This window comes from Bemisia tabaci, chromosome 5 (genome assembly GCF_918797505.1).
Source record: "Bemisia tabaci chromosome 5, PGI_BMITA_v3".
NCBI lineage: Eukaryota > Metazoa > Arthropoda > Insecta > Hemiptera > Aleyrodidae > Bemisia > Bemisia tabaci.
The window spans coordinates 228203-250698 of NC_092797.1; the positions used below are offsets into that span (position 1 = coordinate 228203).

The window sequence follows — 22496 nt, forward strand, 5'->3', positions numbered from 1 at the left end:
CTACCTAAGCAATTCTAAGAAGAATCGTACAAAATTACATGTTTTCATGAAGTTCTTGGTGAATGATTACTTACTTGAGCAACCTGCGGTAGCAATTTAAAGGAAAATCGTAGAAATTCTCTGACATAAGAAATTCGTAAACTTCTCAATAGCATTCTCAAGCCCTGGGCAGATTTTATTCCCAAAAGCTATACAAATGGAGGATGAAGCTGTACAAGTCCATGACTTGGCCTTAGGTGAATAGAGGGATTTTCCAAAATTTCTCATGTGTACACACCTGAATTGTGAGATATTGCTCCACGTTAAAAGTACATCATGCAATAGAAGTCTTTCCGCAGGAAAGTTAAAACCTGTGACTGCCTCTGACTTTTATGGAATCTTGTAAGGTTTTCGTAATTTCTCCTCAATGGATCACCAGACAAGGCGCAAATTTTAGAATTGTGGTTTCTGTTTCCCAGTCAAAATTTTATGTACAACATGATTTCTCACATCGAAAATTACTGAAAGTAACTTTCATCAAAGGTATCGTTTGTTTATGCACAAATTCAATCTTCCTGGTCCAAGAAAAACCATAATCTACTCTAGTTAAATCGCACACCCACTGCTATCGGCAGTTTTTGCAGTATCCAAATATGACAACTTCATTCTCGGCGCTTCTGCTCAGCTATTGCATGTTGTTATACTTTGAACAACACAGGGTGAAGAAGGAATTCCGCTTGTTCAAAAGCCTGCCAAAACCATTATAGTGCGCAAATTGATTCAAATTGGCGCTGATTTTTCATGTGAGCAGGAAATTCTAATTTTTGTAGCCAATGTCAAACAAAAAACTTTAATATAGTTTGGTTGGGAGTTGATTTCAGTAATTTTCATTGCGCAAATTGTATTCTTCACCAACTTTTGAAATACATATCCAAACGTTTTAATCCATACCTCGTTCAGTGATTTATTGCCTATTGTGATTGGCTCGCGCTTTCTGCGCACTCTAATTTATTATAAGTCCATATGGACTACATTTTGCAACCAGGAATTACTGTTTCCGGCTCATGTTAGAGACAAGTCAATAAAACTTTTTTGTCATTGAAGAGGGCCGTCTCAAGCTCATGAGGGATTAAACTAGAGAGGTTCAATAGGCTCTTCCAAGAAAGAGAAAATGAAAAAAAAAAGTCCAAGCTTATTGAACATCAATCAGTTTTATCGTACAATTTTACAAATTTTCATCAGGTATGTACAAAAGCAGTCTGCACAGTAAAATAGTGAGTACGAGCACAGTATCAGGCATTTCTTAAGATAGTTAAGGTTACTTCACCTTATCGGAGGAAGATATAAAATACTGATTTTCAAGGTTGACATTTTGCAGAATGTCTTGCGACCTTTTTCGGTGAGAAATTTCTCTCATTCTAATGTCAGAAAAATACTGATTTCGGTGGTTTTGATTTATCGTTTGAAATTGAAACTCTGATAGTGTATAATCTTCCATGAAGTCAGGAACAAAAAAAAAAACACGTAAAATTCAAACCTAGTGTATAATCCTCCATGGAGTCAGGCGAACAAAAAAGAAATTCGAAAAAATGTGCTTGTACAACCGTTGATGTACTTTTTACTTGTGTTTCTTTTTTTCCTCTGAAAGCACATATCGCTGAATATTATTTCGTTGAATAATTGGTCCTTGATAAATCAGTCGATTCCGGGAGGTCTGGGATCGGCTTCGGTCCAGGGTTTGGATCGTTGTTATTTTGGATAGTGGCAAATGTACTTTTCATCTGATCCAGCGCCACTCCAAGCCCAGTCTTAATTTGATTGAACTCTTGGGTGACCAAGGACAATCGTCCCAGCAAGTAATTCAAATCATCGCTGACCTCCGACATGCGTTCAGTGATTTTTCCGACCTTGTCATCCATCCCTCCTAAGGTCGTTTCAGTCTGATTAATGTATAGCTCTGTCTGGTCCTGGACCTTGTTCAGCACATCGGCGGATGCTGTCAGAGTCGTGTACATTATACCTATCTGTCTCCAGACTTGACTTATCTCCGTTTCGACCTTAATACTCAGGTTTGTCAACGTGTGGTTATGGTTAAAAGCTAGTGAACTTGTGAGATTATCGAACCTATAGTTAAGAGTAGCGTTAAGCTCTTTCGAGCTGAGTCGGACCAAGTCACCCATTTCGACTAGAATTTGGTGTGTTCCATACTCGATCCTTCGCTTCATGTCTAGAACATTGTCTGCAGTCTGTATGAGAACTTGTTCCACTTTGACAAGGGCCTTGACTTCTTTCGACAGTTGATCGTAACGCTTTTGTATATCGGCAAACATATGTTCTGTTATGTCTGTCAGATCACCGAGTGACTTGTACAGTTCGGACTGTCCGTTTGTGTACAATGTCTCTAACCCATGGATCTTATCGTCCACGCTCAGTCTGCTCTTCTCAGTAATCTTTATAATTTCAAACTTAGCATCATTCACCATCTGATCCATTTTCCCCTGTACTTCTGTTAGTGCTCTTTCATCACTACCTCCTTGGCCTGGGTTTGATGCAACTTTATTAATCTCCTGAATCATATAGTCTGTCGAGTTCCTCAGCATTGCCGTTGACTGAGCCACTTCATTAGATATTCTATCCTCTAGTCGGTTTATCATTGCTCCTAGAGAGTCCACTTTATCACCTAGTGCTTTTATTTCCGCCGTCTTCGTCTCTGGTATATTAACGTAGGTTTGATAGCCACTATTTTTCAGGTTTAGCTGATTTGACGCCTGTAGAAGGAAATTTAATGAAGCATTAGAACATCTCATCAATTAGGCAGTTTTAAAGGTTTAAAAGTGCATAGTACGTTGGTGATAGAAAGTGGATTTTGAACGTGAATGAAGGACAAAAATAATCAAACAGGTTGTCATTAGTCAATCTGAAAGTATCTTATTTCTTTAAGTAGTTCTTTTACATGAAGAATTTGCAATAATGGGATCACCCCACACTGTTAAATATGAAAATCCAATCATGAGAAATTAAAAATGTTTACATTTAGCTGAGGACGACATAATTTGTGGAAAGCATTGGAATTTCGATTTATGATTTAATGACTCCATGCGGCGCCCACGGCTAAAACTTATAAGTAACATCCACGAGCCATTGTAGTCGCTTCAATTCCTCTTTAAATTCTGCTTTGATCTCCTCTGATGATGTTTTAAGACTTATCCTACAACAAAAAGACCCCACCTTTTACCAGTTTAAGTGACGGGAGTTCATAGATCTCGAACAATGATTTACTTTGGACACTGGAAAAGAGGTGAACCAGAAGTAAGTCTGAGATTTTTTCCGTCCAAAGGAATAATGCTAGAACTCCATTCCAGACTTCTGGATCTTTTCCTAACACAATTAAGTATCTTATAGGTTCTCCAAGAATACCATTTACCTAGAAATGTACTAATGTACCTAGTAGATTACTTTTCAAAGTATTACCTATTTTATTGTAGGTACGACCTCCTATTCGTATGACCCAGTCAATTTGAGTACTTGAGGGATAATTCTGAGCTACTTTCTTTTTAATAGAACGTTTTGTCATAAGAAACTTTTGAAAACTTACCGGATTTACGGGGCTCTTGCTGAGAAAGGCAGATTAGACCTGTAGATTATATGAAGAACCGTAAAAGGGAGACAACTTATTCTAACAGCTGCTTTTAAACTCATGATTTGAACCATACCTGTGAGTCGATAGATTTTTCCAAGTTGTCATATTTGCCCGTCAGTTCCGCGAGGTTGCTCACCAGGAGATCCATTTTCCCTTCCTGCGTTTTTAATCGTTTATCAAGAGATCCAAAAGCTTTTTTAATCTGTTCTCCCAGTTGTTTCTCCCTGAGCTCATGCCGCTCCAACTTATCAATATTGTCGTGGACTAAATTAACTAGAGAAAGAATCGCAGTCCTCAGATCGTCTTGACTGAAACAAAGCCATATAATGCTAGTATAGTCATCTCTGATGGGAGCAACTAGCTAACCCCAGTGGTGTACCACTCAACAAATCTCATTGCTTATAAGAGTGTTTCGCAGCATTTTGACATGAAAATGCCAAAAATGAGCCGCATTTAGCAGAAAGAAACCAAACCACATCCGCTATTGCTGATTGAAACTGGGCGATTTTTTTTTATTTTTTTTTTCTTGTCGGCCTCCTGTGGTGTAGTGGCTGTAGCGCTGGGCCTATGACCAAGAGGTCCTGGGTTCGATTCCCGGCCAGGTGATCTGAGTTTGATGGTCTCAGGCAATGGTCACCTGGGGCTGGGGTAATGAGCGTGGGATTAGCCGATAGGCTCTTTAAAATTGGTTAAAAACAAACAAGAGAACGTTTGTGCAGACTCCTTTAAAAATTTCAAAGAATTTGCTTCGCGCTATGCCCAAAATTCTCTGAACTTAGCCGAAAAATCTGCACAACCGGTTTCTTGTAAGAAATCGTATTGCCCAATTAAAGGCAATAGCTGATGTGGCTTGGTTCCTATCATGCTTAAATGTGAAACCAAAAGAGGATTATGAGCGTTTGAAGCTAGCAGTTTGAAAACTAGTTTGAGCAAAAGGCTATTCGAAGTTCTAAACTGCGGCATGTTCAGAGCTCAAAATCGTCAGATTATGTATGGGTATCACAACTCAACTCTGATATTTTTATCCAATCAATCAAAAGTTGCTCTCAAAAAAAATGTGTCACCTTAGACCTAGATCCCTTTTTCCATGGACATTGTTAATACAATTATTTGCTGGTTTTGCACGTTTCAAATTGAAGTTTTCATGTAGAGATACATTAGATATCAAAAACAAAGAAGCAGCCCAACGTCTGAGTTAAATCAAGGCACTGCAAGCAAATAAAAAAGGCTGAAAACTTGACCTAATATACTACGAGACGTTTCGGCGCTCTTCTATTATATGTCCTCTTCTATACATATGTAGTTCAGTAATTGCAAAAGAGTTGAGGAAAAGGGCCCTTCAGGTGAAAAATCTGACTGCTCAACCCATCAAAAAAAGTGATGCCTGATCAATAAAACTGATTCTCTGTTTTTTAATCTAAACGCTTTGTGCTATCCTCCAGAGCATTTGGTCAAAATTACAAGCAATAATTTCCATTATCAATGATGTTTAATTGCAAGGATTTGGAATAATGATAACCATTTTTGAAGCAAGCAGCAACGTCAGCAAAATCTATCTGAATTTTTTTTTATATTTGTTTACTTGCCCTTTCTTATTCTCTTTCTTTAAAATGCACTGAAAGTGTCAATTTTTGAATGTTCTAAGCGCCAAATTATTTAGATCCCCCTAAGCCACTGTACAGGGTGTTTCAGACAACCCGCACCAGGCCTTTTTCTCGGTTGTTTTGGTCGTACGAAGTCGGGGACCGCGGGGTTGAATAGGGAACCGACCCCAAGGAATCCGAATTCCGTGGTCCCGAAACCCCACAACCCCTTGAGGGGTAAAGGGAGGAGTCGCAATGCTATATGTCACGGTTCCCGACCGAATTGCGGATAAGTCGCATCAGAATTGAAAAGCACGGAAAACTTCTCGTGAAATTGACCCCTAAAAATCCAAAATCGGTCCATCTAAGGCCCAAAAATGAGCTCCTAACGAGGGGGACGGTACCCCCCTCCATAATTTCTCTTTGGTCTCAAAATTGACGTAGATTCTCCAGAAAAAGACGGTTTCCCAGGTAATCGACCCCGAGAAATCCTTTCATGGTCCCGAAGCTCCTCTAGCCTTCCTTGGGGGGTAAGGGGGGGGGGGGAGGTTACGATCCCAAAATTTGAGGTTCAAATTGCGATTCGGTTGCTCGAATCGCAATTCTATCGAAGACCTCGAGTTAGGTTCGGATCGTAACCTCCCCTTTAACCAAAGACATAAAGACGGAGTGCTCGTATCTAAAAGCACGGGGAAAAAGTGAAGCCTGGTTTGGCGCTGGGTGCTTGTGTGAGTGTGTAAATGAGCGCGAGAATCCATGGCGGCAAACGGAAATTTGATTTGAACTTGTCCTCTTGATTTTTCCACATTTCTTCTTCGAAACGTATTTTAAATGCCTAAAACGAATATATTAAGAAAGTTGGGACTGCGTCCTATTATAATACACCTACTTTTGCTCGGTAACAGGCAGTAATCTCAGATAAAGTTAGTTTTTCTTCTGCTCTTGGTGGTTCTGCCGGTTCAAACAGGCCGTTACAGTCGTAGATGACAGTTACTCCCAAATGAAATTAATCGGTCGACGACGGACCAAAACGAACCTAAAGTTATACAAATATGAGTGTGTAAGTGAATTTGGGCAAAAATCAACCTAAAATACTTTGTTTCCGCAATTTTATCTAGTTCCCGCCCTACATTTGAATTTCAAACTTGTCCCCATTTCGCCGCCAATCCTATAGCCAATAGTAGAGGTGATTGAAAAGAAGCTTCATTTTTTGCTTTTAGCCCTCCGTCTTTATGTCTTTGCCTTTAACTCCCTAGGTGGAGTGAAAGGGGGGGGGGGGGGTTCGTGACTGAGAAATTCGGATTTCTTGAGGTTAATTCCCTATTCAACCCCGCGGTCCCCGACTTCGCACGACCTAAATCAACCGACTAAAAGGCCTGGTACGGGTGGTCTGGGAACCCTCTATTAACCCATGCCGACAAAGCCATCTTTTTTACACGGGATTTTACATTGAAGAACACTTTTTTTTTCAGGAAAATCCATTTCCCGAAAAATGTGTAATTTCTAGCAAAAATCTGAGGTCATACTTGGCTAGCAGGAAAAATTGAGTGTGGGATGTTGTACTGGTCACCTCAAAAAAATGTTTTACCCCTCATCACAGCGGTGAAACAACTGAAACATGTAGAAAACGCTGAAAAAGGGCAAAATGACGGTGATAAATCTCAAATATAATTACATGGGGCTGCATCCGAAAACAAAGTTCAAAATATGGAAGGTGTTTCACATGTAATTTTTTACGCTGGTTCCAAAAATGCTATCCATTTTTCTCTATTCCATCAGGAATTTCCGGAAAATCGATTTTCTTGTATAAAATGATGGTTTTTCGGGGAAAACTCAATTTACCTCAATATGTGACTGATTTTTTTTTGTGTGTGTGTGTGTGTGTGTTTTTTTTTTAACGCTGAGTCCGAAAATGATGACAAAGTTGCTGCATTATACATACGGGGATTTTCCGGACTCGAGGCGTGCATCTCGCCAGACGGATACCTCTCTACTCTACGGTAGGTAGCAAAACGGCCGAGTCTACAAAGTTCGCCATCAGGACATTTTTCACGTAAAATCAATGAAGGTACCAGGAAAGTGCAGAAAATGAGTAGCTCCGATTATTCCTTAGACGTTCGGCCGCTAAGTTATGAAATGACCAGTTTCTTCGTCGAAATTCACAAGTTTTCCAGGATACCGAGTTTCCTCTGGAAAATCCCTTTTTTTTACGGGAACAATTTAGTTTCTCAGAAACTCCTGATGGAATAGAAGGAAACGGTTATCATTTTCGAATTCAACGTTAAAAAACACCAAAAAAAACATTACCTATTACAAGTCGATCGTTAATTTTCTAAAGATTGAGTTTTACCCCGAAAACCCTGTTTTTACGAGAAAATCGATTTTCCGGACGAACCCCGTATGTATAATGCAGCAACTGTGTCGTCATTTTCGGACTCAGTGTTAAAAAACACGAAAAAACATCCGTCACATGTTGAGGTTTATTTCCTGAAAATTGAGTTTTCCCGGGGAACCCCTGTTTTAACGAGAAAATCGATTTCCCGGAAATTCCTGATGGAGTAAAGAAAAATGCATAGTACGAGTATTTCCGGACTTCCAGCGTAAAAAATTACATGTTAAACACCTGTCATATGTTGAGCTTTGTCTTCGGATGCAGACCTAGTTATTTGAGATTTATCACCGTCATTTTACCCTTTTTTAGCATTTTCTAGATGTTTCAGTTGTTTCACCACTGTGTCAAGGGATAAAACATTTTTTTAGAGGTGTCTATTACAACTTTTCCCACTTAATTTTTCCTGCTAATGCCGAATGTGACCTCAGTTTTTTGCTAGAAATTAAACATTTTCCGGGACATGGATTTTTCCGAAAAAAAAAGCGTTTTTCATTGTAAAATCACATATCAAACAGATGCCTCCGTCGGTATGGGTTATATTATCCGATTTGGCCGAAACTTGGCAGGGAGTGTTTTTTGATCAAATGAATCAGTTTTAGGGGGTAAGACCAAAATAATTGGCAGAATAAATTTTGCCGTGTATAATTATGGGCCACCCTAGTGGGCCAAGAGATAAAGTCTGCGGGCGGGCCCGCGCTTGGTGAGTTACGTCACTCTCAACAGAAAACGCATGAACTGAAAAAAAGTTAAGTTAAGTTAATTCGTACCCACGCTAAAGAGCGCGAGCCTGAAACATTACCTTACTCGAAAAAGAGTTTAAAAGGGAATACAGTAAAGAGTAAGGTTTAAGTTTGGCTCACGGGGTCTCACGAAGGGGGAGGGGAGCCAAGTCAAAGTCTTACGTCGTGAGCCTCCAACTTTAAGAAAAAATAAGAGTTTTAAATGGAAAAAAAGTCAGCCAGTTTTCACACTTTCTCTGTGACCCTCTGGAAAATTGGAGGGGGGAGGGAGATCAGGGCAGTTACTTGATCCAAAAGAGGGTTGAAAAGTAGTTGTACTGCCGCTTTACAAGGGGTGGAGGTTTAAAAAGTCGTCCAAAAAGCCTTAAGTATTACATGAATGGCCGCCAGAACAAATTATACTCGCATTTAATTTACTTTGACATTCAAAACCGTAGCTTACCTATTCGAAAAGTAAACTCAATTACCTATATTTTTTTTTTATTATTATTTATTTATTTAAATGAGCTCTCCGAGTTCATTTCTCGCTCCGCGGTGAAGTATTGATTTTTCCAATTTTCAACTTCATTGGCCCATTATGCGGAATCCCATGAGGGGATTTATGGAGACTTATGGCTAAAAACACCTTTTTTATGTAGAATCGATTGGGCCGAATGCAGCCGTAGGTAAGTATATTAACTTTTGGCCATCAAAATGTTTCGTTTACTGGACTATAAGTACTCAGGGAATAATTTTGCAATAAGACACGTACGTAATAATTCTGGCTTATTTTAGAAACGAACTATCTACCATCAGTTTCCATATGCTGACAGTTGTTTTCATGGATGATGAGCCAGTGACAGATCATTCTTTGTTGCAGATTGTCGTCCAATGTGTGGACGTTCTCTCTCATTCTGTTGCAATCAGTTGATAGTCAAATCCTCACTTTCACATTCTAACGTTTTTGGGTTTCACTTCCAAATGGCTGGAAGTTAATATTACCTACACAGCTTTTTGTGAATCAAAGTAATCACACAAGTGTTCCAATCCTGTAGTCTTTGTCCCCAGTTCATGTGTTTGATTCAATATTTGCTGTAATGATAAGGCCTTTCCTCGATGAACTGACACGTTAGATAAATCACATTTTTCATCAAGAGGTGTTGTCCCAATTTCGTCTCCATTTTTACAAAGTTGTAAGCACAGATCAAATGAGTACCTCCAATCAGAATATCAAACTTCTCCATACATAAGTAATTTCTCATCATTTATGATGTGTTACTTAGAGCATTACCTTGCATTACTTGTTACCTTCTGATATGCTAAGTTCTGTCAGATTTTGCCAGGAAAGCATTGTCCGAACATATTGTCCTGGTAAAATTAAAGTACAAAGTATGAGACTACCTGATGTCTGCTGCGCATGAAAGCAGGATGCCTTTAGTAATGATGAACGCAATGGCGAGAAACCCCGTTAGTTGTTGCATTGTAGACCTGAAATCAACCAAGAAACCATGTATCTATATTACTAGGGGGCCCTGCCCCCTGACCGCTACGCGGCCCAACCCCCTGGAGGGCGCCTGCGCCTCGCGCCCTCAGGCCCGCTTCGCGGGCCCTATACGCAAATGTATAGGTAAAAATGTTCTTTCATTTTAATACACCATTTTGGGTTCGAGCTGCATCGAATTCAAAAATTTTGACGTAACTCTCAGATTTGTAAATGATTAGGAATAGCTGGATGTACATAATTTCACAGTCCACTCACTGGAGAAATTTCCATTTATTATGTTATTTTTAAAGACTTAATTTAAAAAAAAAAAAAATCGGATTTCGACCGTTAAGAGTTAATAATATTTGGTCCATCCCGACGCGACGCAGCGCCTGCCTTCTCCAATTGTATCTGCTGTAAATTTTGATAGAAATTCAGCAATCAAGTAAATTAACCAATATGCCACAAATCGAAGCCGGAAGAATGCAGGAAAAATTGAGTTAAACCTTATACCTTGGACCTTGAACCTTGAACCCTGAGCGATGCACCGTTCCTCAACTCTTCGAATGAGGAGCCCTTCACGAGGTTTTCCATTGTTTTATTGTTCATTCGAGTCACTCAGGTAGAATCCCACACCTTGACGTTTCTAGCGGAAACGACATATCTCTCACGCTATTAACATTGGACTTAAGTGACATGAGCTTTAAAAGCTCTACAACATTAAAAGTTCGGGGTTTCTTAATTGTTTGCACATTTGCATCTACTACAGATGACATAATGTAAAGATCATCCTTATCGGTCTGGCAGTTCGTCAGAAATAGTGCTTCCAAGATTTTGCTTGTAGCTGTATCATCATCATCATCATCATCATCATTAATATCAACTTCGAAGGATTCAGACTTTTAGCGATTCTACCTTTTTCTATTTCACTCGAGAGATTGCCAGATTGTGCGATAAATGTGAATATTTTACATGGATTTGGATTGGGAAAAGTGCTAAAAAAGCAACTTATCTGGGAACAATAGAGTCCGGGAGGGACGAGAGGCTGCCTTCCTGGGAAAACCCATGATTTAGCCGGAAATGTCATTAAAACAATTGATTCTGTTTGAAGCATCAATTGTATACCAGGGGAAAGCTATTTTTAAAATAATAATTGTAAATGGACATAGATGCTACAGAAAGGGAAAAAGGAAAGGGAAAGGAAATGAAATGAGGATATGATTACTAATATGCAATCAGAGAGAATAAAACAAAAACATCAGAGAAATTTATATGCGATGAAAGTATAAGAAAAAATTTCCGGCTAAATCATGGGTTTTCCCAGGAAGGCAGCCTCTCGTCCCTCCCGGACTCTATTGTTCCCAGATAAGTTGCTTTTTTAGCACTTTTCCCAATCCAAATCCATGTAAAATATTCACATTTATCGCACAATCTGGCAATCTCTCGAGTGAAATAGAAAAAGGTAGAATCGCTAAAAGTCTGAATCCTTCGAAGTTGATATTAATGATGATGATGATGATGATGATGATACAGCTACAAGCAAAATCTTGGAAGCACTATTTCTGACGAACTGCCAGACCGATAAGGATGATCTTTACATTATGTCATCTGTAGTAGATGCAAATGTGCAAACAATTAAGAAACCCCGAACTTTTAATGTTGTAGAGCTTTTAAAGCTCATGTCACTTAAGTCCAATGTTAATAGCGTGAGAGATATGTCGTTTCCGCTAGAAACGTCAAGGTGTGGGATTCTACCTGAGTGACTCGAATGAACAATAAAACAATGGAAAAGCTCGTGAAGGGCTCCTCATTCGAAGAGTTGAGGAACGGTGCATCGCTCAGGGTTCAAGGTTCAAGGTCCAAGGTATAAGGTTTAACTCAATTTTTCCTGCATTCTTCCGGCTTCGATTTGTGGCATATTGGTTAATTTACTTGATTGCTGAATTTCTATCAAAATTTACAGCAGATACAATTTGAGAAGGCAGGCGCTGCGTCGCGTCGGGATGGACCAAATATTATTAACTCTTAACGGTCGAAATCCGATTTTTTTTTTTTTTTAAATTAAGTCTTTAAAAATAACATAATAAATGGAAATTTCTCCAGTGAGTGGACTGTGAAATTATGTACATCCAGCTATTCCTAATCATTTACAAATCTGAGAGTTACGTCAAAATTTTTGAATTCGATGCAGCTCGAACCCAAAATGGTGTATTAAAATGAAAGAACATTTTTACCTATACATTTGCGTATAGGGCCCGCGAAGCGGGCCTGAGGGCGCGAGGCGCAGGCGCCCTCCAGGGGGTTGGGCCGCGTAGCGGTCAGGGGTCAGGGCCTCCTAGTATACTTCTGATAATTTAGAAATCTTTTCAATCAAGTTTTCTGGTTTCACAGGTAGACTACTACATCTATCAGTTCAATTTATAATTTGCAGTAATCACTGTATAAATAGTATTTTGGTTCTACAGACCACAGATAGGAGGTATTCGCACTGAAATGCATATTGACGGCGCGATTCCGCAACCGCGCATCTCGTTTGCGGCCCACTCAGCATAGAACCTTAATACAATCGTAGTATAATATTGCACATCTTACACATCAACATTGCAGCCATATTATATCCATCTTAGTAAGAATGAGGTAAGATTGCATCAATGTTGATGTGCTACTGCCAGGGACTTGCCTGAACATTGCAACAACATTGATAGTAAGATTGAAGTAACATTACAATAATCGTACATAATATTGATATGCCCCCGTCAACATTGTTATCAGGTTGACACTTCTTGACATCTCCTTGATTGCCGGTCTATCAAGCTTACATCAATGTTGATATTGTCAGTCTTATCCTGACAATACTGATTTAACATCCCATCCATATTACTAACATTACATCAACATATGTCAGCAAATAACAACATTGCTTTAAGATATCATGCTGAGTGGGGGTGTTGAAATGTGAAACAACCAATGAATATCTACAACATCCGCAAGGAAGACGTGTTGGATAGCCTGGGTTGGTTACCCAGCACAGGTTGGCAACACTGCCCTCAGAGGATCAGGTGACCACATTCGTCATGGCGTCAGCCGATCATCATGTCGTGATACCAGTGTTACCGTGTCGTGTTCATTCCCTTTTTATTTTATAATGAATATGAATATCGTTTTAACCGAGTGTTCGCTTATTCAGATGTTACCCACACTAAACATGGCGACGAGGATGTAAACGGGTGATCAACGAAGCGCACAAAAAATACGGAGGTGCGCGTCGTAAACCGGCACAAAAGGCCTGAATTCAACCATGGCCTCGCGCTCGGTATTTAAGTGAATTCAAGAGCAAGACATGTAATTTCGCTAAAAATGTTCAATTTTAGTGTATCGATTAAGTTCGAAAATGACTTTTAGTATATCGATTAAGTTCGAATTTTAATTTCGCAATTGCACATGGGTCAATTTCTTCTAAGTTCATGATAATCTGTGTCGTTATCAACCTTCACTAATTGCAAGGTAATCATTGTTCGGACGGAACAATGGAATTTTTTACAAAGCCAGAACCACTGGAAATCAATGATAATATTAAAGAGAATTGGGAAAAGTTCAAAAGACGTTGGAGAAACTACGCTCTTGGCGCCGAAATCACCGTAAAATCCGAAGAGGTTCAAAAGGCCATTTTCCTTAACCTAATCGGATCCGAAGCAGAAGAACTTATCAACTCCTTTGCTCTCACTAGTAACCAGTCTAAAACTGTCGATCTTCTAGTCAAAGCTATCGATGAGTATGTCAAGCCCAGGACAAACGTGGTATTTTCTAGATACCAGTTTTTCACAAGATCGCAGAAGGACGGTGAGGATTTTGAAACGTTCCTTCTCTCACTCAAGAAGCTGGCTGAAAATTGTGGCTCTGGTGAGCTGAAAACATCGCTCATCCGTGATCGCATCATCATTGGAATCTCCAATTATGAACTTCGCCAACGCATGCTCGGAGAGGAATACGACTTCGACAGGACGGTCAAGCTATGCAAGTTAGTCGAGTCTGGGAAACAGCGGGCAAAGGAAATCAACGATCAAGGGACATCATCCACAACTGAGGTCAACTGGGTCAGCAAACCGTATTACAGCCGAAATCAACAGCCAAGCTGCAGCTCAGGTACTGGAACTACAACTAAACAGCCAATCAACTGCCAAAATTGTGGGACTAGCCATCCTATCAACCAATGTCCAGCATTCAAGAAGCAATGTAATTACTGTAAGCGTCTTAATCATTTTTCCTCTATGTGTAGATCTCGGAATAATTCTGTGTTACCTAATTCCAATGATAAAATGGCACCTTCTACAGCTAATTCCAAAGCGGCTGATCTAGTCAATGTCCATTGTCAGTGCTCATGTTCTCCAAACAGTATCCCTAATCCGACTGAAATTTCAGATATTCATGCTAGTGATTATGTTTACATTTCAGAAATCTCCGTCCAACCAACTTTTAAATTGGAGCATTTTACTAATCAGTCTAAATCCAGTCAGCTTGAGGATCATTCAATTATCGATCATCAGCTTAAACAATCTAATTTTGATGAGTCAGTTAAGCAGTCTGTCAAAATTCATAATGTGTCAAATATTTCCAAATCCACAGATAAGTGCTGGATGGAAAATTTAATCATTAACAATAACACGGTCAGCTGTAAGTTAGATTCGGGAGGAAAAGTTAATGTTTTACCACGTCAAATTTTCGACCTGATCAAAAATTCAACAAATGTGATTTTACCCAATCGTTCAGTTGTTCTAGGCTACGGAGGTGCTCAGATTGATTCATGTGGCTAATTCCATCTTCTAGAGATAAAACCGGAAAAAGCTAATCACTCGTCAAAGTAAACTGTAGTATCTCTGATTCATTCTGCAATAAATTTCAAAGAAATTTCATGTTAATTTTAAGTGCTCTTCATCATTCTAAGTAATGTCATATGTATAAGTGACTAACAATTAGTTTACTCAATCTAATTAAGTCATGTTATACTTAACAATTAAATCCACATAACTGTGATTTAATAATTTCAATGGGATTCTGAACACAAATGCTTCAAATCTCTTAAATGTCTCTTGATTTCGGAATTGCAAATCATTTGATAGTTGTCTAATTTCAATTTCTCTACATAACTGCGATTAAATTACTTCAATGAGATTCTGAACACAAATGCTTCAAATCTCTTATATGTCTCTTGATTTCGGACTTGCAAATCATTTGATAGTTGTCTAATTTCAATTTCTCTACATAACTGCGATTTAATTACTCCAATGGGATTCTGAACACAAATGCTTCAAATCTCTTATATGTCTCTTGATTTCGGAATTGCAAATCATTTGATAATTGTCTAATTTCAATTTCTCTACATAACTGCGATTTAATTACTTCAACGGGATTCTGAACAAAAATGCTTCAAATCTCTCATATCTCTCTTGATTTCGGAATTGCAAATCAATTGGAAAGTTGTTTAATGTCCTGGCTAATACATGTTAACTACAGCCTATGACTAAATACAGTTAATTTCAGTAATATTTGTCGATTTCAGAACTGCAAATCGTTCAAATCTATGTGAACTCATAAGCATTATAACTTCAACCAAATTCTGAGTTCAAATGTCATAAATTGATTGGTTTCATAAATTCAAATTAATCGAATAAATACTGTGTCAGTTTTCTGTCAGTGTACAAGTTCTAATTCCTCAATTGTAACTGTTAAATCTTTTAAAAAACTATTCTTCATGTATAATTTTAAATTTCACTGATGAAAATCATACACCTCTGGAATATTTTTGACTTGGGCTCTACTCCTTCAATTTCTTCGTTTGTGTTTGCAAAAGGGAGTAAAGTGTAAGGAAAAAAATAGAAATTAAAAACGGGGAGGTGTTGGATAGCCTGGGTTGGTTACCCAGCACAGGTTGGCAACACTGCCCTCAGAGGGTCAGGTGACCACATTCGTCATGGCGTCAGCCGATCATCATGTCGTGATACCAGTGTTACCGTGTCGTGTTCATTCCCTTTTTATTTTATAATAAATATGAATATCGTTTTAACCGAGTGTTCGCTTATTCAGATATTACCCACACTAAACAAGACGGTTATAATCGCAAGAAGGGGGCTGAAATCACTCTTGGCGTAAACGAAAAGGTTTATTTTGACGATTTTTTTTCCTGAACGTAAATGCAACGCTGAGAATTTTTCTGCCTCATGCATTTGCCTTTCTGCACCTTTTCTGACATATGATTTTTTTAAAACAGGCTTATTTTGAACTTCGACCGAAGATAAAACTCGAGAACAAAATGTTGTTGTAGCGACTTCCGGTTTCGCCAAAAAGCTTCTTTTTTATTACCTTTCTAACCATATATCACAAATGGAGGGTTATCATTTGAAAATTTCGAGTCAGTGTGCGTTGAATGTGCCAAAAAGTAGCTCTTATACAATCTAAAAACATCCCCAAAATTTTGTTTTGATACGTGCATGTGTTGAAAAGTTGGAGGGGATGGGTCCGGGGACTATTCACTCACCTTGTATAAATATACTTGGGGGCCCTGCCCCTAACCGCTACGCGGCCAAACCTCTTGGAGGACGCTTCGCGCCTTCAGGCTCGCTTCGCGGGCTCTGTACGCATATGTATACAGGGTGTCTCACGAAAAAGGAGCCACCTTGAATATCTGCCGAACGAGTCGGAATTTCGAAAAACGGTAAAAGACGTGTTCGTTTATATCGAAGGGGACACCTTTTGCACAGCTGGTCTTAACGAGTTTAAATGTTTTGACGAGTCACAAGCAAAAACTCTTCAGGTTCTTGAAGTAGAGTGTCTACTGAGTCATTTAAGCCAAAAAGAAAAAAATTCTGTGGAGCTCCTGGAAAATAAAGTCGATTTAAAGGTATTTTTGGGCTAAAATAGCCAAATTACCCATAGCAAGGCCCGTCATATTATTTAAAAAATTGTTTTCTTCCCGGGTATAATGCCCAAGTTTCTTAAACATGCATATTTTAAGCCTCCGATTACTTAAAATACCAATTTTGACCATGTGGTAAATTTTGGGGGCCTAAGATGAGCCCTCAGAGCCAAAAATTGCGTACATTTTCGAAAACTTCGGATTTTCAAAGTTTTTTTTTTTTTTTTTTTTTTTTTTTTAACGTTGTTTTTTCTACAGTCGTCAATGAGTAATTCTGAAGGGCATTTTCGATTACATAATTGACATTTTGACTGTTCAGGTGAGGGGGAGGGGGGGGGCATCAGGCTTTGCTTTGCCATTCTCACAGTTTTTGAAAACGCTTGAAAGTTCCCTATTGCATTGGAAGTTCAAAATATCCCTTTTTAATTCATTAATTACTGCTTCTGATATTATGAAATATGCAGCAGGAGTTACTGCCCCCCCCCCCCTCCTCCTCACTACGAGATGCATGGAAACCTTGATCTTACTGCGCGCGCTACCGGATCCTTGCTTTTCGCGTGATTGCAGTCCGTTGTATAGTAGATCCGGGCATTTGCAGGATAAACTTGTAGCATAAACATGTCCATTTATATGTAATGCTAAAGACCGCCAAATGTTTTATTGCAAATGCCCGGATCTACTATACAACGGACTGCCATCACGCGAAAAGCATAAGGATCCGGTAGCGCGCGCAGTAAGATCAAGGTTTCCATGCATCTCGTAGTGAGGAGGAAGGGGGGGGGGGGGGCAGTAACTCCTGCTGCATATTTCATAATATCAGAAGCAGTAATTAATGAATTAAAAAGGGATATTTTGAACTTCCAATGTAATAGGGAACTTTCGAGCGTTTTCAAAAACTGTGAGAATGGCAAAGCAAAGCCTGATGCCCCCCCCCCCTCCCCCTCACCTGAACAGTCAAAATGTCAATCATGTAATCGAAAATGCCCTTCAGAATTACTCATTGACGACTGTAGAAAAAACAACGTTAAAAAAAAAAAAAAAAAAAAAAAAAAAAAAAAACTTTGAAAATCCGAAGTTTTCGAAAATGTACGCAATTTTTGGCTTTGAGGGCTCATTTTAGGCCCCCAAAATTTACCACATGGTCAAAATTGGTATTTTAAGTAATCGGAGGCTTAAAATATGCATGTTTAAGAAACTTGGGCATTATACCCAGGAAGAAAACAATTTTTTAAATAATATGACGGGCCTTGCTATGGGTAATTTGGCTATTTTAGCCCAAAAATACCTTTAAATCGACTTTATTTTCCAGGAGCTCCACAGAATTTTTTTCTTTTTGGCTTTAATGACTCAGTAGACACTCTACTTCAAGAACTTGAAGAGTTTTTGCTTGTGACTTGTCAAAAAATTTAAACTCGTTAAGACCAGCTGTGTTTGGCGTATTTGACATTTTCCCAAACCGCGGGAGGGGCGCGGGGTGGGGGATGCCCCACCCGTAAGTCGAACTTTTCAAATGGCACCCCTAATTTTTTCTTTCAGAAATCAATTTTACGCAAAAAAACAGGCCACCCTGTCCAAACCGAATGTAAATCGGACAATTTTTCAGTGATTGGCAGAGGTTGAAACATTTTTTTCATGCTCTTTTCAAAAAGTTCCTACGCCCAATGGAATTGCCGTATCAAACCAAACTCTCCGCCAAAAAAATTCTTAAACATTGCACTTTCGATAAAACAAAAAAAAAAAAATCTGCTGCACTCGAAATCTGGAGCACGCGGAGCCCTTCTTTGCGACATTAAAATTAGTTTTACCGAACATTTCCGAGGGGCCCTCATCGGGAGGGAGTAGTAAGTTTTGGACAAGAATTATTTTTATTTTTTCTGAAGCATGAGAAACCGTGTCCATGAAGAAACAGCTAAGTAGGAAAACAAATGGATTAGCTTTTTTTTTTGGGGGGGGGGGGGGGGTCAATGACTTGAGCCGGACCTTGATACTTCTGAGGACGCTACTTTTCCGCGGTGCGTTGTTTTTCTACTTAGCTGTTTCTTCATTGACACGGTTTCTTATGCTTCAGAAAAAAGAATAATAATTCTTGTCTAAAACTTACGACTCCCTCCCGATGAGCGCCCCTCGGAAGTGTTCGGTAAAACAAATTTTAATGTCGCAAAGAAGGGCTCCGTGTGCTCCAGATTTCGAGTGCAGCAGATTTTTGGCGCGTATACGTAGTATACCGCCTTTGCGATCGTTTCGAACCCCCACTCAATACAATAACCGAGTCCCTTAGTTCCTTACCGGAAAGTGACTGCCGCAAACTTCTGAGATTTTCCAAAGCCTGTAAAAAGTTTACTAATCCGTCAATAATTATGATTTAAAGTTTTTTCTCATTCTGAGGCTTTCTAGTTTATGTGCAATGAATACCAAGATTCTACGTTACTTGGTTTTTTTTTAAAAAAACCCAAGAATGCCACGCGTTAATTTAAAATATGCATATATAAGCAGAAGCAAACGAACTGATTCGAGGATTGCTGAGCAGTTCAGCACTCTTCGAATGAGAATTTTACTCCTCCGGTTTGTTTAAAACGTTGCATTGACAGGTCTCCAAACTCCTGTTATGCTTTTCAAAATTTGGTACCACTGCTCTGATAGCCAGGGCCAGCCAGGACAGCCGTAAGTGCATTCTGTGATGAGCCTCAAAACTCATTAGACCATGTGCTAACCATAACACATACAGAAATCAATTTGCTTTTACAGAAATCCACTTACCCTTCTCCTCCCCGCACACCGGACCTCTGTCCCGAGATCGAGGCAGTTTCTTTGTTCCTCCCGAGCGACCCGACCCGGACCCGAGCCCTATTATTTACGCTTGATTAACCATTTCACCGTCAAGCTAGGATTAGTCCAATTTTCAAAAAATTGTTTCGCGTGTACTTAGCAATTTTTTCCTTACTTTCCGTTAAAAGACGAATTGAAAGAGGTCTCATTCATAAAAATCGGCCGAATAGAAGAGGAGTTACAGTATTCGAAATCCGAAAAAATCAACGAAACTTCTCCACACGAAAAATAAAATGAAGGGAAAAAAGAAATGTATAAATTACAATTAAATTTAATTGACCTCAGAATTTGACAAGAAATTCAATCATATAGCGGAGAAAAAATTGGGAGAAATTACAAAAAAATCGCCTCTTGCAAGGGGCTTCCTTGTAAGAATTTTGACCTGAAGATACCTAAGGGTTGAATTGCAGAAGTACTCCATACATTACACGGTGTGCCTGGACGAACATTTTTTTGGGTAAAAATCGAAAATTATTTATATTTTTTAACTATAGTGTATCTTGAGTCGTTTAAGCCAAAAAAAAATTCCGTCAAGATTCTGGAAAGTAAAGGCGCATGAAAAGTATTCTGGGGCTATAATGGCTAAATCACCGGTAGTAAATCCCGTTATATTACTAAAAAGAAATTGACTCCATAGTTTAATGCCTTAGTTTCTTGAATACGATTATTTTAAGCACTCAAACATTTATACCATCAATTTTAGGTATGAGGCGATTTCCTGAGAGCCGATAATATCACGAATTTCTCATAGAACCTTTCAAAAATGGCTTGCTTTTTGGGCAGCCGATTCGGTCATCGAATCGGGATTTAAATGGAAGCTGATAATAACACAAAGCTTTGAGAAAAATTTTAAGATGAGTCTAGGAACGTTTTATAAATAACGAGGAGAGGCGCGGGCAAATCGGCTTAAATCCGATCTAATTTTTGCCGTAATTCTGTTGAATTGATGTTGCCGCGGACTGCTGACTGTGTATACACATGGTTTTTGTTTAGCATATCGATACGTAAGTATTTTTACACGTAGAATCTAATTTTCACGTCAGGGAGTCGACACATTTCGATTTTTTCGATTTCATCTTTCAAAATCATCTTGGGCTTGTTTTAAAGCTTAAACGCTCTACTTTCATTTGAAATTGTTTTTGTTTTGATCCGTGCGAACCGAACAACCGAAAATCTCAAAAAACGAAAATTTACGAAAGGGGGACCTTGTAAAATGCCCCAAAAGTGGGTCAAATTTTAAAATTTAATTAATTTCATACATACATTCTGAAAGCTCTCATTTTTCTGGGAATTTTGACACCAAGTTCATCTTTCTACGACAAACCGTTGAGAAGTTATGCTAATTTAAAGGTTTTGACTTTGACCCCCTCTCCCCCCTTTTCCCTGGGGGTTAGGCAAAAAATATGACCAGTTTTGAGTGTCTGGGAAGACCCTCTATCATCCCTGAGAAAATCGTACGATTCCGTGTTTAGGCCGATCTGGCCGTTTTGTTGTAGGGTCCTTTGTTTAAGAAGATGCAACTTGCCTTTCTGCTTCACTGCAATAAGCGTATCTCATGGACAGGTGAAAATAATAATTAGTAGCCACTGCATTTTCAGGGGATACTAGTCGTTCTGGACGCGCATGCGCGTCCGTCACGACTATAGTCCGGGGGCATACGTAACAAAACATATGTCCCGTGTGCAGGTTTGTGAAGGCATATTGTGTGATACGTCAATCTCTTCGTTTTGATGTCTAGAAAAAGAAAATCGATGATAGCCATCTCAAATTTCATACAAACCCCCCCCCCCAAATCAAGATGGCGGCCAAAATGGCGGTTTTGGGGTAAAAAAATTTAAAGTTTGCAAATACGTCGTGTCGGGTATCGATTCTTATGTATTTTTGATCGTAGAGTCTGAATTTTTAGTCAAAAGTTAGCTCAAAGGTCATTTTCAGGCCAAAATCCAAGATGGCGTCCACAAATACCTCTTACGGGTACTAATTTGCCTATTCGGGTCTACATGCATTGTGAGGTATCAATTATTAGGTTTTCAGGGTCGTAGAGTCCGAAAATGAGGTCCATTTTCCGCTGCGGCTCTCAAGAAGCCCTAAAATCAAAGATGGCGCCCAAAATGGCCACCGGTCTTGCGGATGAAACTGCCATTTAGGGCAGCTATAACAAACAATACGTTCAAAATTAAGTTTCTTGGGTTAAGAAGTTCAAATAGGAAATCAGATGTTTACTCCTACAAAATATTAAGCCTCCGAACCGAAAATGGCTGCCGACATTGTTGCCAGTTAGACGCGCAGACCGGTAAATGACTGATATTAAGGGATTTGCCGAAGGAGGGGTTTCGATAAGGGCCGTTGTTGGGCCCATACCCTGAAATTCTTCGATTCTACGATTGTTTGCTCATTTGAAGTCTAAAGTTTGCGGAATGTATCATGATTTGGTCATTTCCGGTCTGTTTAGGGGTCTAATACTGGCCTAAACATGAGACTAAAGGCCGATTTTGGCCAAAAATGCGGGTTTTTTTACATTCGACGTGACGGTATTTCATAACGATCCCATCATCGGAGGAGATTATTGTCCTCAAGTACGTTCGTTAAGGATGTAAGATAGTCACTTTGGCCAATTTTCGTTGATGGCAAACCTTGCGCTCAGAGTTAAAACGATCTTCTTAGAATTTTCTTGTTTTTCATCATTATTTAAAAAGGCATAAAAAGGGCGACTCATCTTAAACCAGAAACAGATTCCTTGGTGGAAAATGTACGCAGCTGGTCATAACTGTCCTCCCAAAAATTAATGGATTAAAGCCTCCCCCCCCCCCCAAAAAAAAGGAAAACCTGTGTTGCCATATTTTATTGCGTAACATTACAGAAAACCGCGTGATTATTTCAGTATTTGGAGGCTGTTCTTCGTAGAGCACATTTAGCAAAGCTCAAAACCCTTGATTTTTCATACGTTACGATCACATGATTAGT

General features: G+C 39.2%; 1 protein-coding gene across 5 annotated transcripts in view; it reads right to left on the reverse strand.

The window, feature by feature from the left end:
* Nucleotides 1-1171: 1171 nt before the first annotated feature.
* LOC109038681 (uncharacterized) overlaps nt 1172-22496 on the reverse strand; it is a 35662-nt gene continuing 14337 nt past the window's right edge. For 3 of the 5 annotated variants that reach the window (XM_019053833.2, XM_072301026.1, XM_072301028.1), the window contains exons 2-4: nt 9715-9801; nt 3693-3927; nt 1172-2747 (exon numbers count right to left, since the gene is read on the reverse strand). In XM_019053833.2, the coding sequence (XP_018909378.1) occupies nt 1644-2747; nt 3693-3927; nt 9715-9801 (1426 nt within the window). In that variant the 3' untranslated portion in view covers nt 1172-1643. Of the gene's footprint in view, nt 2748-3692; nt 3928-9714; nt 9802-10923; nt 10928-14551; nt 14681-22496 lie in introns of those variants that run through there. The other 2 variants (XM_072301027.1, XM_072301029.1) reach the window with 2 other exon arrangements.